The sequence below is a fragment of the Choristoneura fumiferana genome, chromosome 16, assembly GCF_025370935.1.
Source record: "Choristoneura fumiferana chromosome 16, NRCan_CFum_1, whole genome shotgun sequence".
NCBI lineage: Eukaryota > Metazoa > Arthropoda > Insecta > Lepidoptera > Tortricidae > Choristoneura > Choristoneura fumiferana.
Genome location: NC_133487.1, coordinates 1,664,049 through 1,680,494, shown reverse-complemented (window position 1 = coordinate 1,680,494; position 16,446 = coordinate 1,664,049). Strand labels below are relative to the sequence as shown.

Genomic DNA, 16,446 nt, shown 5'->3' with positions numbered 1-16,446 from the left:
AATGCTGTTTGACAAACTTTTGCACGCGACCCTATTTTTCAAACTTTTTACTTTTCACAAGCCTGCAGCGGACTCCGGAATAAACTTTGAAAGCTTTCCTATTCCTGCATTCCATTTGACACAAATTGGCCTTTTTGAATTTTCACTGTTCACTTTTTCACAGCGAAGAGCTGCAGATAAAAGGGGTGTTTTTGGTAATAAAACTACGACCTTTTTTACTATCAAAGGTGCTTTTGTATCAAGTTTTTGATCAAGTTTGGGCCGATATTTAGTATCTCATACTCGAAAATATCATTCGTAAGTAAAAAAAATTGGTAACAGTAAGAAGAATCCGGTAAGAAATTCAACAAGGTAAGTATATATTTTCGAAACAGATCTACAATGTTACTTAATGATTTACATCATAAATATTTTAGGTAACTACATTATGCAACACCGGATCAACATTTTACTTTTGCAGAAACCTGTCCAAAATGGGATGGCATTTTAGCACATTAATTTTATTTCTATTTGAAAAGTCACTCTGCAAATTAAGACCTTCTGGAATCATCTTAGGCCTATTATAATAACATGACTAGACATTTTCAGCACAAGTTTATTCTTCGACAATACCAGGACCTTTCCTTGTGATAAAGTCCTATGTTGCATTTTGGTCACACCAGAATGAAGCCTTAAGTTTTAGGTAGAGGGTCGATTTCCGTATGCATTTAGAAATTGGGTTTAGAACTTTGTCTGCGTGAACCCATTAATTTATAGACATATTTCATTTGCCGGGCACATTTTTAATTATTTTCCGGAACTAATAGCCCTTTCGAACCATTAAATTCGCTAATGGGGAGTTTTGAAAAGACTTTTATATTGGCCGAAGAATTTCCTACAGGAAAAAACTGGCCAAGTGCGAGTCCGACTCGCGCATCGAGGGATCTCCGCAAATTTATCATGTATCATGGTTATTTTCTTTCTGTGTACTTACCTGTTTTCTCTGTATCGCTTACCTACTATTTGTGGTGTACAATGTGGCGACGCCGTTTTCGCAATTTATCGCTGTTCCGCGGGAACTATGCAATTTTTTGATTTTGAAATTTATTTTTTTATTTCACACTTTTCTGTGAAAATGGTATATTAAAACGGTTATAACCCATATATTTTTAGAATGGGCTAATTATTTGATACCCCACTCGATAGGTTTTAATGAAAAACGTTTTTCAAAACTTACTATTTGTCGCCAAAAATCCGCCATTTTGGTTTTTTAAGAATTTCATGTACCCAGTGTCACTCGCGTCATTAAGACGAATCCAATGACGTATCATTTATCAAAATCGGTTCAGCCGTTGAGTAGTTACGAGAGGACATAGGAATAGACATACATACATACATACGCGTCAAACACATAACCCTCCTTCTTCGCAGTCGGGTAAAAAGGAAGCTCGTCGTGAATTATAAATAAACGGAATAAATAAAAAACAGTTTATTCTTTAGTTTATTAATTTCTTAAGTAAACAGATATATTTAAGCTTTGACATTTTTATTTGAATAAAAATATTACATGAAAAAAAAAGATTAACTTAAAGAAGAAAATCGATGAATGCAAATTGTAGGTTTGAATATTCTTCTTCCGGGTACAGCAGCATCAATCTGAGAAAGGTAAATAATAAATAATAGAAACCGGCCAACTGCGAGTAGGACTCGTGCACCGAGGGTTTCATGCTTAATCTGTCATCTCCCAGGATAACAGGATCAAAGGAATTTGGGCACAAATTTGTGCCTCTGGGAGAGGACAGGTTTAAGTATGTCAAAATACCCTATAATCGGCTAATACGCTATAATGCTTTAATCAAAATGTACAATCTGACATGTTGTTCAGTGATTTAATTACTGATTAGAATCCTCTTCATGGAAACCCATAGACACCTAGTAAAAGACACCCAACGCGGCCCACCAGCCCAGCGCGGATCGACTTCATACAATCTGACGTACCTATTGCTCAGTGATTTACGTCATGAACGAAATCTTCGTGCAAACCCATAGACAGCTAGTAAATGACGCGGCTAAGTCCAGCGCGGCCTATACGTGTTGGATGACGTCCTACAATCTGACGTCATGTTCAGTGATTTACCTCCTGAATGGGATCCTCTCCATGGCAACGCGAAGTCGGCTGGTGAAAGGTACTGCAAAGTCCTGAGCAGCCTCGATGTGTTGGGTGATGTCGTACGCCCATTCCGAAGCCTTGTTCAACTCGGCTGTGACAAACGAAACAGATATTGGTTGGAAATAAATTACACACTTAGGGAAATTATTGCACACGATCAAAAGCGCAAAATCGAATCCATACTTTTTAAAAAAAAATTATTTATTTACTCAAATAATAAAACAAAAGAAGTACAGAAATACTTATAACTATAAACCTCTGCCAAACTGCGTAGCAGTTTGTTGGCAGAAAGTGTAGGACTCTCATTCACTATTTTGAATACTAATACTACTACTAATATTAATATACTAATATTATTATACTACTATATATATATTATTATACTAATATTATAAATGCGAAAGTGTGTGTGTTTGTGTGTATGTTTGTCCGTCTTTCACGTCGAAACGGAGCGACGGATCGACGTGATTTTTGGCATAGAGATAGTTTATGGGCCAGAGAGTGATATAGGGTACTTTTTATCCCGGAAAAATGCACATTTCCCGAGGGAACAGCGCGCAATAACCGGATTCCACGCGGGCGAAGCCGCGGGCAAAAGCTAGTTTATTTATATATTTAAGTTTGCCAACAGGTAACATACCGTAAAACATGCAGTACAAACAGTATAACAATTGGTAGAGTATTTACCCAATTACAGGCAAACACAGCATGCAGTTTAAACGTAAGCAGATCGCTTGACTTAAACTTAATTTAGACCGCGGCCACACCGCTGCTTAAATAACTGTGACGGTCCGGAATCGCAGTGACGCATCGTATGCGCACCGCTTTTTTGAATGCTTTCCACACCGCTGCTTAAATACGCAAATGGTGCGGAATCGCAGTGACGTGCCGTAAACGTCAGGACTTTACCGCACGCTCTCTAGCAAAAGTCGTGCGTTACGGCACGTCACTGCGATTTCGCACCGTCTGCGTATTTTAAGCTGCGGTGTGGAGTGGAGGGCGTGCGGTAAAAACGGTGCGCATACGATTCGTCACTGCGATTCCGTACCGTCGCCGTTTTTTAATTAGCGGTGTGGCCGCTCCTTTCATCCCAGCCTATATATGTCCCACTGCTGGGCACAGGCCTCCTCTCAGAACAAGAGGGCTTGGGCCATAGTTCCCACGCGGGCCCAGTGCGGATTGGGAACTTCACACGCACCATTGAATTCTTCGCAGGTTTCTGCAGGTTTTCTCACGATGTTTTCCTTCACCGCAAAGCTCGTGGTAAATTTCAAATGTAATTCCGCACATGAATTTCGAAAAACTCAGAGGTGCGTACCGGGGTTTGAACCCACGACCCTCTGTTTGAGAGGCGATAAGTCAAATCACTAGGCCACCACGGCTTCCTCAAACCACTAGGCCACCACGGCTTCCTACTATTATATAGCCGCTCCTTTATTATATACTTATTTGTTTGTTAGGAACTCAGGAAACATTAAAATAAGCCTATTACTTAATTTTAAACAATATAGGTACTAAGTGAAATATATCAAATATCTGGGGCACGTGCTGCTAATAATGACGGACAAAATACAGGGAAGGGGTAGACTGGGATCAGCAGGGCAGGGCAACTGTTCCGGATGGCTCAAGACAGGGGGGGAAATCTTTAGGGAGAGAGATAGAGAGAGATTGTCTCAGCATCTGTAGCAGTCATAGGCTTTCCCCAAGGTACGACATGGAGTGTGATAACCTCTTGTAAAGCGTACCTTCCAGCTCAGTTTCCTCCATCAAGAAGACCGGGATATCCAGGAGTGCGTCCACCTCTTCCTCGTCCAGGATCAAGAACACGTCACCCTTGCGTTTCAGCAGGGTGTAAGGGAACACCAGAGTCACGGTAGCTGTAACATGGTCAAAGTCAAAGTAATTTATTGCACACATGTTCCCTCAGACACCCTAAAATTATTTTTTAATTTTAAGTTAGTTGATTTCATTTATTTGTGAATATCTTTATTATTTTAAAAGATATTCGTGTGTTTTGCTAAGTCAGTAATTCTACTTCATTTCTAACTCTACACTCATAATTTGTAATAGGCAGTTGCGGTTTGACGTTTTTAGGAGAAAATCACATATTGACAGCAAAACGGCCAGTATTAAATTATCGAAATAGTATGCAACCTCAAATAAATATTTAATTACCGCCTGTTGCAGTCATTACCTTTAGACTGGGCACAAAAAAAGGGATTTAAAAACACAAACACAACCTGATTTAAAACATAGTGTAATCGAATCTACTCTCGATTATAGATCGATTATAGATCCTCGGTGGTAGATTTTTTTTGACATTCATAAGTGCTTGTTATAGCCTAAATTGAATAAAGATATTTTGACTTTGACTTTGACTTTGATTCTAAGCAAACTACTTTCTGGTTTTTAGTTATTTAATTAAGGTAACGGCGCCTATTACCGGGGGTATCGAAATCGACGGCCATCACCGCGGCAATTTAAAATACGCATTTTATAACCAAACCGATAGATTTCTTAAAAAAATATATTTTACAAGATAAAAGCTTATTTAGTCGACTCACGTATCTATTAGCGCTAGTGTATGTGAATGAATCAAACATCTCGCAATTCGTGATTTTCCGAAATGGCACCGACGGAAGAGGATTTGCCATACTAACGCGTGACACCACATACAAGCAGACTCGAATCTTATTTAGTGTTTTACAAAATATTTATGGCAATTGAACTAATGTTATGGTTTTTAAATGGCTTTTTATAGTTTTTTGTACAAGTTCTGAATACTTTTTGTACATTTTTGGGCCCGGAAATACGATTAAAATGGAAAATAAAATACAGCGGCGATAGGCGCCATTTTTAACTGTTGATTGTAATACCGTGGTATATCACGGTAATAGTTAAAGTGGTAGTTTTGGTTCTTCAAGCTTTATTTTTGGTATAAATTATCGTTTATATAATTTGTTACAGTTATTCCAATCTTGATCTATTCACGCTTTTAAAAAACTATTTCCGTGGTATGAAAAGTATTAACAAACTCTTAATTTTTAGCAAAAACTTCAATACTGAATTTGTAGTTTCTATAGAAACCGTTATTTTGCCAAGTTGTTTAAATATTGCGATGAAATTTTATATTTACTTACCAGTTATGTAATTTTGGTTATATGCCAAGGATGTAATAAGTATATTTGATTTGTAATTCAAACACAACTCTATCCTATAGTTTTTATAGGTCGGAATTAGATTTTGCAATACTCCAAATTAAGCCAATTAACGATGGTATGATCGCATAACCCTCGGTAATAGAATGTTTGGGAATCTATTACCGACCCATTCAATTGTCTTTGGGTCGGTAATAGGTTCTTAAAGAAGTCGCTATTACCGAGTGACATTTTATTTTTCTGTTAAAATAATTCACATTTAGGGTACCGTAAGTGCAGATTTTTTTGATAAAGTTGTGACTTTTACTCAGCATGCATACATCAAACTATAACTGGTGGCATGAGCATAATAAAATACAATGGGCTGGATACACTATTCGAATCATACTTTAGTTATTTATTTAAATTTTCTCAAAAAATATTTGATGTACAATATATTATACAGAACCAAAGCCATTACCCTTTTTTAATCCCTCGGTATTAAGTTCCAAAACATGTGTCGGGTTCCTTTTACCGATGGTAGAAAATTGCCGTTTTTTTATACCCTCGGTAATAGAAGCTCAATTCGCGGTAATGGAATCACAGCCTGTCCATTACCACGGTAATAGAAGATTTGGGTATTTTGATTTCAATAATTATTTTATCAAATACTAATAACTAAAACGAGCCCAAAAAGTTAAGACACTGAAAGTTCAATAAACGCTCTTAAATAAAAAAATATTCTCGTTTGTTAAGGAGCTTTGATACCCTTAATTTTTGGGACTCATTTGAAAACTTCCTTAAGTACCACGGTAATAGGCGCCGTTACCTTAACACCTTGGTAAGATCTTATAAATGTTAATAATGCCCCAAACAAGGCCTGCTAGGGTATGCAATATTTATATATTTATAATGATACTTAAATTAAACACTAATAATAATAATAATTACTATCTAGAAAGAACCTTGTTTCCGTTTGGATGTTCAGCAACAGAATAATGTCTTTTCCACCAATAATTTTCTTGAAGCTCGCATAAACTTAAAGATATCCTCCTTGTCTCTTACGGTACTTGGTGGTTATATATTCTTGGGGTCATGCCAATCACATTTTAGGACACAAGACCATAGAAAATAGGTATTTTTTTTAAATGTACCTACCCGTTGTAGTTTCTAGATTTAAATTACTGACTCAAAGTTTTCTAAAAGAGCTATAATTTAATGAGACATCTTTCTGACTTGTTCAACTTCGACAAACTTTTATTTCGCCCTCACTAATATTATTATTAAAAATAATAACTAAGCACTCAAGCATCACTTTGTGAAAGATGAACTTTCCTAATTTTGTTTAGTTAAGTTTTTATAAGGTTGTACTTAGTGACCTTTCGTGGGACAAGTAAAAGTCGGAGAACCTAAAAGAGCTTTATAGAAATTAAAATAATAAAACAGAAATAAACCTACTTCGTGAAACAAACTTATATACTGAGCTTTAAAAATAATACGGAATATTTCAGGAGATGACTGAGAAAGTATGTATTTTACCCCTTAGTAACACATTATTGCATTTATAATATTGGTAGGATTAGAAATTACTATAAACTAGCTATTGCCTGCGACTCCGGCTGAGTAGAATTTGTTTATCGCTATTCCGCGAGAAGTACGCATTTTTGGTTTGAAACAATACGTATTATTGGTATTATTATAATATTATTATAGGTATTTATTATCCCTTCCCGGGATCTCAAACTAGCTTCATGTCAAATGTCATCTTTACCGGTCCAGCGATTTAAGCGTTAAGAGGTAACAAAACAGAAAGACAGACAGAAGGACGTCGGACAGCGTTACTTTCATAATGAAATAAGCCCGAAACCTAACTTGCGTCTTAAATCGAGTTTAGCCTGACATGTTTCGGACTACGATGTAAGAAAGCGTTACTTTATCTTTAAGTATACCTATTCAGTTTTTAATTTCCTTGGTCGATATAAAATTTGTAGCCTAGGTTGAAAAAACAGTGGCGCGTCGGGAGGGCTCATTGGGTTCCGTTCAGGCGGCAGAATTAGCGCGCTGACCTTCAGGCACGAGTACTTTCTATTACACCCCGACCGCGACAACACGTGACTGGCGATGAGCCTTACTGTTTATTGCACAGCCAGGTGCTGGACAATGATTACGTGGTAACACACGCAATGGCTCTAACTCGGGTAACATTCGGGAAAATCATATTTATTGCGTCAATCCCGCAGTGTCTGAAGACTAAAGTCTTTGATTAGTGTTGCTAGTAATTACTTGTGACTCGGGAATATAGTCACCAAGGCCGGATTAGGGAAGGGAATTGGTGGCTACAGCCTTACTGCCTCCAGACTGGAAGGATTCCTATAATAGTGGTTTAAAAAAAATCTAATCTATCCTCGCTCCGCCGAGCTGTTTCCACTAGAGCTGCGCTGTGCGAGGATAGGTAAATGAAGCGTTTCTATATTAGTTTGTCACGATGTGAGCGACAGATGATGATGAAGAGGTAAAGACAAGAGATGTTCAAGAGGTTTATTTAATGTAAGATAAATGCAACTAATAAATTTGGGACGTTGTAAATAAGCTAAAACGGTTACAAATGTTGTAGGACTTACAATTGTGCCTTCAAGATCCCTTAGAGGGTTGAGTAAAACAGGATACAAATGTGTGATGAAACTGGTTATAAAACACTGTAATTAACTGCACTGTGAAACTGTAACGATATACGATCGAATAGGTATTGATGTCAAAATAATAAAAATATTTAGCACGGCTGATGATCGCAGAATGAATTTTGACATAAAAACAAAGTGCTGAATTTGAAAGTACAGTGGATATTCGAAAATTGAAATTTGAATTGAATTTTTAAAACGAACCAAAACATGAAATGAGGAAGAGGTTAACAATCGACAAGGCTTGATCAGCCTTGTTACAAGTTCATGATAAACACATTTCTCGGACGCAACACATCCTCGCATATCTCTGATACGGGAACGCAGCCGTGTCATGGTTTGGACGAAATCGCTGAAATGTGGCCAAAACTTCAATGCAATTGAAATAATATTATTCCATTTCGTGTTAAAGTATCGGGAGTGGTAATATAATATAAACATAGACATTGCAGGTGGTAGGACCTTGTGCAAGGTTCGCCCGGAATGTTACCACCATCTTGCTCGCTAATCTTGCCGTGATGCAGCAAGATTAGCGAGCAAGATGGTGTGTTTCGGCGTGGAGAGTAAGAAAGCCGGTGAAATTACTGGCACTTGAGGTATCCCATCTTAGGCCTCTGGTATTGCAGATGTTTATGGCCGGTGGTGATCTCTATCAGGAGACCCACTTGCTCGTTTGCCATACAGTCGAATAAAAAAAAATGGAAGTTAAGCCACAAAGTCGGTCCAAACATAATGGTCCCACTAATGTTGTGTAAGTTTGTAAGTCTGTTTGTTTGTTACTTCATCACGTCTAAACCACTGAATCAATTTAGTTGAAATTCGGTAGACAGATAGATTAGAGTCTTGGGGAAGGACATAGAATAGTCTTTCTACAGGAAAATTGCTTAATTCCCGCGGGATAGCGACAAACGAATCATACGCGGACGAAGTCGTTGGTGGCCGAGTTGTTCCAACTTACTTGAGGCGTCCCTAATTTTATTTTACTTATTATTGTTGTCATTATTGAATTTATTGCTACTCTTTTATTTTATTTTTAAATCCTCTTGTACAAATTTCCACGCATATATATGTTTATAGGTATTTTATAACTCTTATATTTGTCATGATTTATATATATATATAATATAATATATAGTTTTTTCTTAGCTTTTAGCTGGTTTTCACCGGGGTTCAGCTGAAAACCAGCGCTGCAGCTCTGGTTTCAGGGCTACGGCATATGCTGAGCTGAGTCCTTTTGGCATCACACTACAGCACAATATCTCTTATTTTCCTCTCTTCTCCTATTTATGTTTTTACTGTGTTTTTGTTGTGATGTAGTGTGTTTTTCTTGTCAATAAATGTTGTGAGTTTGAGTTTGAGTTTGAAGTCGCGGGCAACAGGGTAGTATTAGAATAAATATGATTTTTTTATTGCTTACCATTAGCAGTGAACTCCATGAGGGTGGCGTTTTCAGCGTTATACTTAGCGATCCCGGTGAACTCTAGAAATCATTAATTAAAGTTTTAATTAGGTACTGTCTGGGACTTCTTTTAGCTTTGCGCAAAACATTCTTGAATTAAGGATAGAATTAAATGTTTTAATCTGTAGTTTAAAATCAATTTATGTATGTACTGATAATATTCGTTGATAAATCGTAACCCAATCGTGACAGTAATATTGTTATAATTCTACCTAGAAAAATATGTGAAGATCGAACTAGACTAGACTAGACTAGGGTAATCTCTAATCTCTATTCCGTGAAGTGATCTGATCGATATCGAAACCGATTCTGGTTGTCGACTCCGACTCCTTTATTGGATCCAGTTCTTAGCGATCAATAATTTGTCATTTTTTTTTAAATTTCATTCCGATCCGACTAACGTCTGAATCTAACGTCGAATGAACTTATGAAGAGTTCGTATTTTTAACCCCCCCCCCCGCAAAAAGAGGGGTGTATATTGACCGCTATGTGTGTCCGTCTGTCTGTCTGTGTCACCGTAGCTCTTAAACGGGTGGACCGATTTGAATGCGGTTTTATTATTTGAAAGCAGGGTTTCTAGCGATGGTTCCTAAACATGTTTCATCAAAATCGGTTCAGCCGTTTTTGAGATATTGAACTTTGAAGTGACAAGGTCGGGGTTTTCCAACTGTTTGTTGGTTAGGTTGGTTGGGTGGATATATAATACTTCCCATTTGGTCCCATTTCAATTTAAAGATATATAAAATATCATTCCTAGTGCTTCTTAGAAGTCGCTTTTACGTTTTTTTTTCGATTTTTTTATTTCTTTTTTTCGTCTTTTTGTATTTTTTATTTCAACTCCAAATTTGTTACTTTTACGGGTATCCCGTGAAACCATATCGAAAAAAATACAAACTGAGACATGGATGCACAGAAAAACCAGAAAAAGTGACCCAGGTCCTCAGCATTCCGTGCTGCGTGCTATAACCCCTACACCACTGCTGGACAGGAATCTAGACACGAATTTTTCCTATGCATATATATCTCAGGTTGCTTTTTTCTAATTTGCTACTTAAGCAGCAGCACTAGCGACATCTATGGGTTCGATTCCCAGTGCTGGTCTCTTTTTCTGGTTTTTATGTGCATCCATGTCTCAGTTTGTATTTTCGATTTCGTTATTTTTATTTTATACCGATGCTATAATAAAATTAATCATCCATACAAACTGGAGTAAGGATCTGCACGTTTTAGCAATTTCAATAACCAATCAAGCGTAAACCAACAAGCAGAAATGGTGAAATCGCAGTGTAAAAAAAGTTGTGAAGAAACGAAAAAACTTTCATTCATAAATAAATATTTTTTTATCATAATTAAATAATTTTTAGACGACCAGATGGCCTAGTGGTTAGAACCTGACTACGAAGCTTGAGGTCCCGGGTTCGATTCCCGTGTCGGGGCAGATACTTGTATGAAAAATACGAATGATTGTTCTCGGGTCTTGGGTGTTTAATATGTATTTAAGTATGTATCTATCTATATAATTATATTTATCCGTTGCTCAGTACCCATAACACAAGCTTTGCTAAGCTTATTTTGGGACTAGGTCAATTGGTGTGAATTGTCCCGTGATATTTATTTATTTATTTTATAAACGAGAAACTCTTGTTTCGGCACACTTTGGGCTGTATACAAGTTTGAACCGGCGTTTAACATGATTTTACCTCTCTCGGGTTTGGCGCAGTTGGTCTCGTTCTTCACTTGTTGAATGTAGACTGGGAGCTCCAGAGCCATGGTCAATTCCTTGTTTGCGCTGTCCATCCTGTAAGAGCAGGAAACACTTTGATTACCACGTACTGTCATCATCATCAAAAATACAAACTGAAACAGATGCACAGAAAAATCAGAAAAAGAGACTAGCGCTGGGAATCGAACCCAGGTCCTCAGCATTGCAAAGCACGTCTATATTTTAACCAACGCTGTGAAGTATTACTTGAGTTATGTAGGTAAGGTTAGGATTTGGCCGAGCGCCCCTAAAGTCTTAGGGGCGCAGCGCTCCAACACCATCTTGGGGCGCAGAGAGGGTGCCCATCCCGGGCTGGCCTGCGGCGCCGCGGTTAAATGTTTTCGCGATTCTGTGGTGTCCGCATAGGGGCCGAGAGGGTAAGGTCGTGTGGCTTTTATTCGGTATGCCCGCCATTAAGCCGGGGTTATATTAGAGCCACGCCGCGTATCGCAACGCTGCCTGACTCAACGGGCTGTGATTATACTACAGTATCGTGTCGCCGCGCGTGCTGATTAATTTGTATGAATGCGCGTAGCCACGTGGTGATTATACTAGCGCGGAGCGAGCCAACGCGTCACTTCCCCCATCACCTAGCCCACGCCGATCGAAATCGAGCGGTCTGCGTGGCGTCAGCTCGCTCGGCGACACGCGGGGCTGTGCTAATGTATGTAAATAACCGATGTAATAAATGTATGTAACCGATTGCAATCCCACGCGTTGCGACACGCGGCGTGGCTCTAATATAACCCCGGCTTTAGAGGTGAGCCCGAAAGACCCCCCACTTCCTCGAGCGGGGGGACATGCATAAGGCGGATTTTCCACACGTAGTTAAAAAAAAGGTTAGGTAAGCTTAGGTTTATTGTTTCCACTCACCCGATCGCCACTAGCTCACTCTCCTCCCAACCCGAAAGCCTCACGCAGCTGCTGCCGTACTGCACCGCGAAAGGCCGGAACTCCTCAATAGCCAATTGACTGTTGCCAAGCAGCACGTGGTCTCTTAGAGCGGAGTACTGACGCATGAAGCATTCGAAGTCAGTTGTGTGACATGCTATTACATAGCGATCTGTATGGACAATATCTTGTAACTTAGTAATATGTCGGCGGCCGATCGTAAAATCCGTCAGAACACGAAATTCCTAGGCATATCGTGAAATAGCGCCATTTCATGAATTGGTTAAGGGACATCCGCCATATCGTTCAAAACTCACCGTTTAACGATTTGCCTAGTGACGTTTAGGCAGATCATGAAATTCCTAGGCATATCATGAAATGTCACTATATCGGTTCTGGCACTTCGCCGGCCGCTGCCGCGGCACGCTCGCTTCGCTCGTACCTACATTTTTCTTTTTTTCGGCATATCACGATGTGCCTGGTATATAGCTAGGAATATCGATGAATGCGTTGCTCTAATCTGTTTCTCAGGCTCATCGTGATATGCCTGGCCAACTTTTAGGCATATCATGAAATGGCGCCATTTCACGATTTGCCTAGGAATTTCGTGATATACAGCGTTAAAGTAGGAAAGTACATAGAATAATTAACAAATAACAATGTCGGTATCTATTCATGAATGACGGATTCGAATAAAAACATAAATTAATGTGAAATGAGAGCCAAGTTCAATATTATGTAATCTAGTCCTTACATATTTCTGTTAAAAAAGGTTGCCTGGAAGAGATCGCTCTGAAACGATAAGACCTGTTGCTTACTTTATAATTGTCTCTCTGTTGTGCCTGTTTTCTGTATCGCTTATTAATTGTGGTGTACAATAAAGAGTCGTTGTATTGTATGGTATTCTATTGTATATAATCGCTGTTGACTTTGCCGACAAAAGATAAAGCGATTTATTATGAGTAGGCGCCAAGTTATTTCTCTTGGAATGTAATGCAAGATTTGACTTGGCTAAATTTTACGTACAGACTTAGTCTATTTTATTTGTCTAAAGCAAAGACAACGAGACGAGATATACTTCATCTTTGTCTGATACGTCCAAAGACTACAGTGTCATTATTACTATCTCGCTCCTGTTCTATCTCATGACATAATTTATCTCGTCTCGTTGGCTTTGCTTCGTTACTTTTCTAGGTGTGTGATGAAAATATGACTACGTATACGTATCACCCCTGTTAGCAGATTTTTTAAAGCTGTGTGTCAATTTTCAAGCAGAGCCACATGGGAGTGCTAGTCGTTTAATAATTACTTTTAACGCGCAAACGAACTCATTAATGGCTTCATTAAGTACCTGTTCAGTCAGCCCTGGAGCTTGCTTACTCATAAATATTAATTACTTTTAAATGTTTAATCATTTTTCTCTCAGTCTCACTTCTCATCATGATACGCACAAGTACATTTACATTTTTAAGGGTTTTGTAAGATAAACGTACGAATGCTCGTCGCTGTCCCAGTTGTTGGCATCTTTAAACCTTATGCCATTAGCAATAGAGATGACAGCAGGGTGTCGTCTACTGGGCATTCGCGTGTCGAGCACTCGGACGTTTACCTTACTTAAAAATAAAAGTCTGGCTCGCCTTTGTTCTCCTCTCTGTGTATTTGTATTTTTATTATTATGTACAATAAAGAGTTTACATACATGCATACATACTATTGGAGTAGACACATTAACTTATATATTAAGAACAGATCAGACCACATTTTTAATTTTCATAATTTTTTTATGGTATAATCGAGAAAAACTAACAAAAATGCAACGTTGCCAGCTCAGCAGGTATAAACGCTCTTAAAATTTTGCAGAAGTCTATCTAACTCAAATTTTCCGCCTCTTTGCTATGCATGATATTAAGTAAAATATGAGCATATTTCTAAAGTCCTTTACCTTCGTCGCGCCGCCGTCACCCGAGTAAAGGGTCATAAGGCAGTTTTAGCAGAAAATGCGTTTATTGAAAATCTTTGACGGCGCCCGCATGCAATATTCATTAGACCCTCGTCCACAGCGATTAGAGGTTCGAGTTAATTTTAAATTGAATTTGCTCTACTAGGTAAGCTTGGATTCTTACGGTTTTTAACCTCCAATGCAAGGAGGGGTGTTGTAAGCAGGGATGTAACGGATGTGCTTTTATCGGAACCGATAGCGGAACCAGATATTTTCAATTTAGTTTATCGGAACCAGAAACGGAATCGGAACCGAAAACGGAACCGGAACCAGAATCAGAGCCTGAGTGATAGGTGGACGAGATGTTAAGGGTAGGTCTACTAAACCCGCTATAGACAATATTCCAGCATGTGTCAACAGGGGCAGACTGTAAACCAGCGCTGGCAGCTTCCGCGTAAGCGCAGCATTAGCTGAGTTTGCTCCTTTTGCCGCAGGGCAGACTACTATCTTGTATTGGTTATATTGTTGTCTTGCATTGTTTGTACTGTTGGCAATTAAATATTTTCTTTCTTTCTTTCTTTCTTTCTTTAAACCTGGGGGTTTATTGCGTAACGTTTCTGATACTCGCAATCACAATCAAATGATAGTTTTCGCTTACAAAAACTAGCCCTTTGTATGTTTTTGATGTACGCCGCTCATGTCCAGTCGCTGCGCTAAGCATTGACATCCGATATAACTTCCGTAAAGTAACGGAACCGGAACCGAATTGGATGTTTAATATCAAACGGAAGTTCCGTCTTAACGGATACGGAATCGGAGCTCCGTAGCATCCCTGGTTGTAAGTATAACGCCAATTTCAGTCTGTGGTATTGTAGCTCGCAAACTCAAACGAACGGAAAGATTTCGATGCAGTTTTTTTTACTTGCGAGTCGGACTCTCCCATGAAGGGTTCCGTAGCAGCAAGTAACAAAATATAAAAGTTTCCTTTACTTTAAGATTTTATGATGTATTATAGATCTCGTTCAAACCAATTTTCGGTGGATTTTTGCATGATAATGCTGTACATTATATTTTTTTTTAGTTTTATCATTCTCTTATTTTAGAAGTTACAGGGGGGGGGCACACACATTTTAGCACTTTTGAAGTGTCACTCGCGCAAACTATTCAGTTTAGAAAAAAAATGGTATTAGAAACCTCAATATCATTATTGAAGACCTATCCATAGATACACCACACGTATGTTTCATGAAAAAAAAAATTTGAGTTTAGAAATAGAAATAGAAATAGAAAATATTTATTCGCTAAACGCACAAAAATAATAACGAAAATACAACAATATGCGAACTCGCGTGTTTCAGTTCTAAATATGGGGAACCTCCAAAATTTATTGTTTTTTTTTTCTATTTTTGTGTGAAAATCTTAATACCAAGTTTCAACAGTATATTCGGGAAAAAGTGGCTGTGACATACGGACGGACAGACAGACATGACGAATCCATAGGGGTTCCGTTTTTTGCCATTTCGCTACGGAACACTTAACCATCGAAAATTGTTATTGTTGTGTCGTTGTTATCGTTGCTGTTGTTATGGTGAACAATGTCTTACCTGTTTTGTCCTGGAACTCTTTCCCCTGGCACACCCATGCGCTCGCGCACAGCAAAAGCACAAAAACACGCATCATCACTGATGTCACGCTGCCAAGTGCGACCCCGACTCCTGCGCACTACTGTCTGACAGAGTAAACACGATAAATCTACAGCCTTTACTGAGAAATGCTACCACGTACACTTTGAATTGAGGTCATAAAAATCTTACCAAATTGTACCTACTTAACATTAAATGAATGCCGGGTTCGAATCCCGGCCGGGGCAGATATTTGTATGAATAATACGAATGTTTGTTCTCGGGTCTTGGATGTTTAATATGTATTTAAGTATGTATTTATCTATATAAGTATGTTTATCTTTTGACTAGTGTCCATAGTACAAGCTTTGCTTAGTTTGGGACTAGGTCAATTGGTGTCAAGTGTCCCATGATATTTTTTGTATTTTTTTATTTAATGATTCCAGGTCCATATCAATTAACTTTAAATAATTAGTTTGTTCACTCGCGACCGTACCATAGCTACGTCTATGCAGAAAATGTGTGCTCATGCAGCTCCTCCACCTCCACACTGTAAGGACACACTCGAATCACACAAACCCAACTATCACTTACTACCACACTATGCCGACGCATTTCGAACTCAACCAGAGTTCCTCCTCAGTGTAACACACCGTTTATCATGCTACCAGTTCAGATGGTGTTGCTCTGAAGACGACCTCTGGTTAATATTTAAACCACAATTTAATGATCCTGTCAGTACTTGATCATTAAATTGCGGTTTCTATACTCAGTGGTTATTTTATTTCTTTGTCTATAGAAACAATAGC

General features: G+C 38.5%; 2 protein-coding genes across 2 annotated transcripts in view; one reads left to right on the top strand and one right to left on the bottom strand.

Moving 5' to 3' along the window:
• The window catches only part of LOC141436433 (uncharacterized), a 290,983-nt gene that overhangs the window by 162,287 nt on the left and 112,250 nt on the right, over nt 1-16,446 (top strand). The gene's annotated exons all lie outside the window — the stretch shown is intronic.
• On the bottom strand, nt 1,456-15,755 carry LOC141436166 (uncharacterized). Its single transcript, XM_074099047.1, has 7 exons — nt 15,620-15,755; nt 12,059-12,248; nt 11,124-11,221; nt 9,382-9,444; nt 3,895-4,026; nt 2,117-2,240; nt 1,456-1,635 (listed from the first exon to the last, which is right to left on the bottom strand). Exons 1-7 carry the CDS (start codon nt 15,693-15,695, stop codon nt 1,566-1,568), a joined length of 753 nt encoding a protein of 250 aa, XP_073955148.1. The 5' UTR covers nt 15,696-15,755; the 3' UTR covers nt 1,456-1,565.

Bases quoted from the DNA above. Each gene is read 5' to 3' on its own strand.
- LOC141436166 (XM_074099047.1), bottom strand. From the start codon at position 15,695: ATGATGCGTGTTTTTGTGCTTTTGCTGTGCGCGAGCGCATGGGTGTGC. The intron at 12,249-15,619 runs GTAAGACATTGT...TTGTCCATACAG, and splicing joins AGAGTTCCAGGACAAAACAG to ATCGCTATGTAATAGCATGT. The intron at 2,241-3,894 runs GTACGCTTTACA...CGTTTGTCACAG, and splicing joins GGAGGAAACTGAGCTGGAAG to CCGAGTTGAACAAGGCTTCG.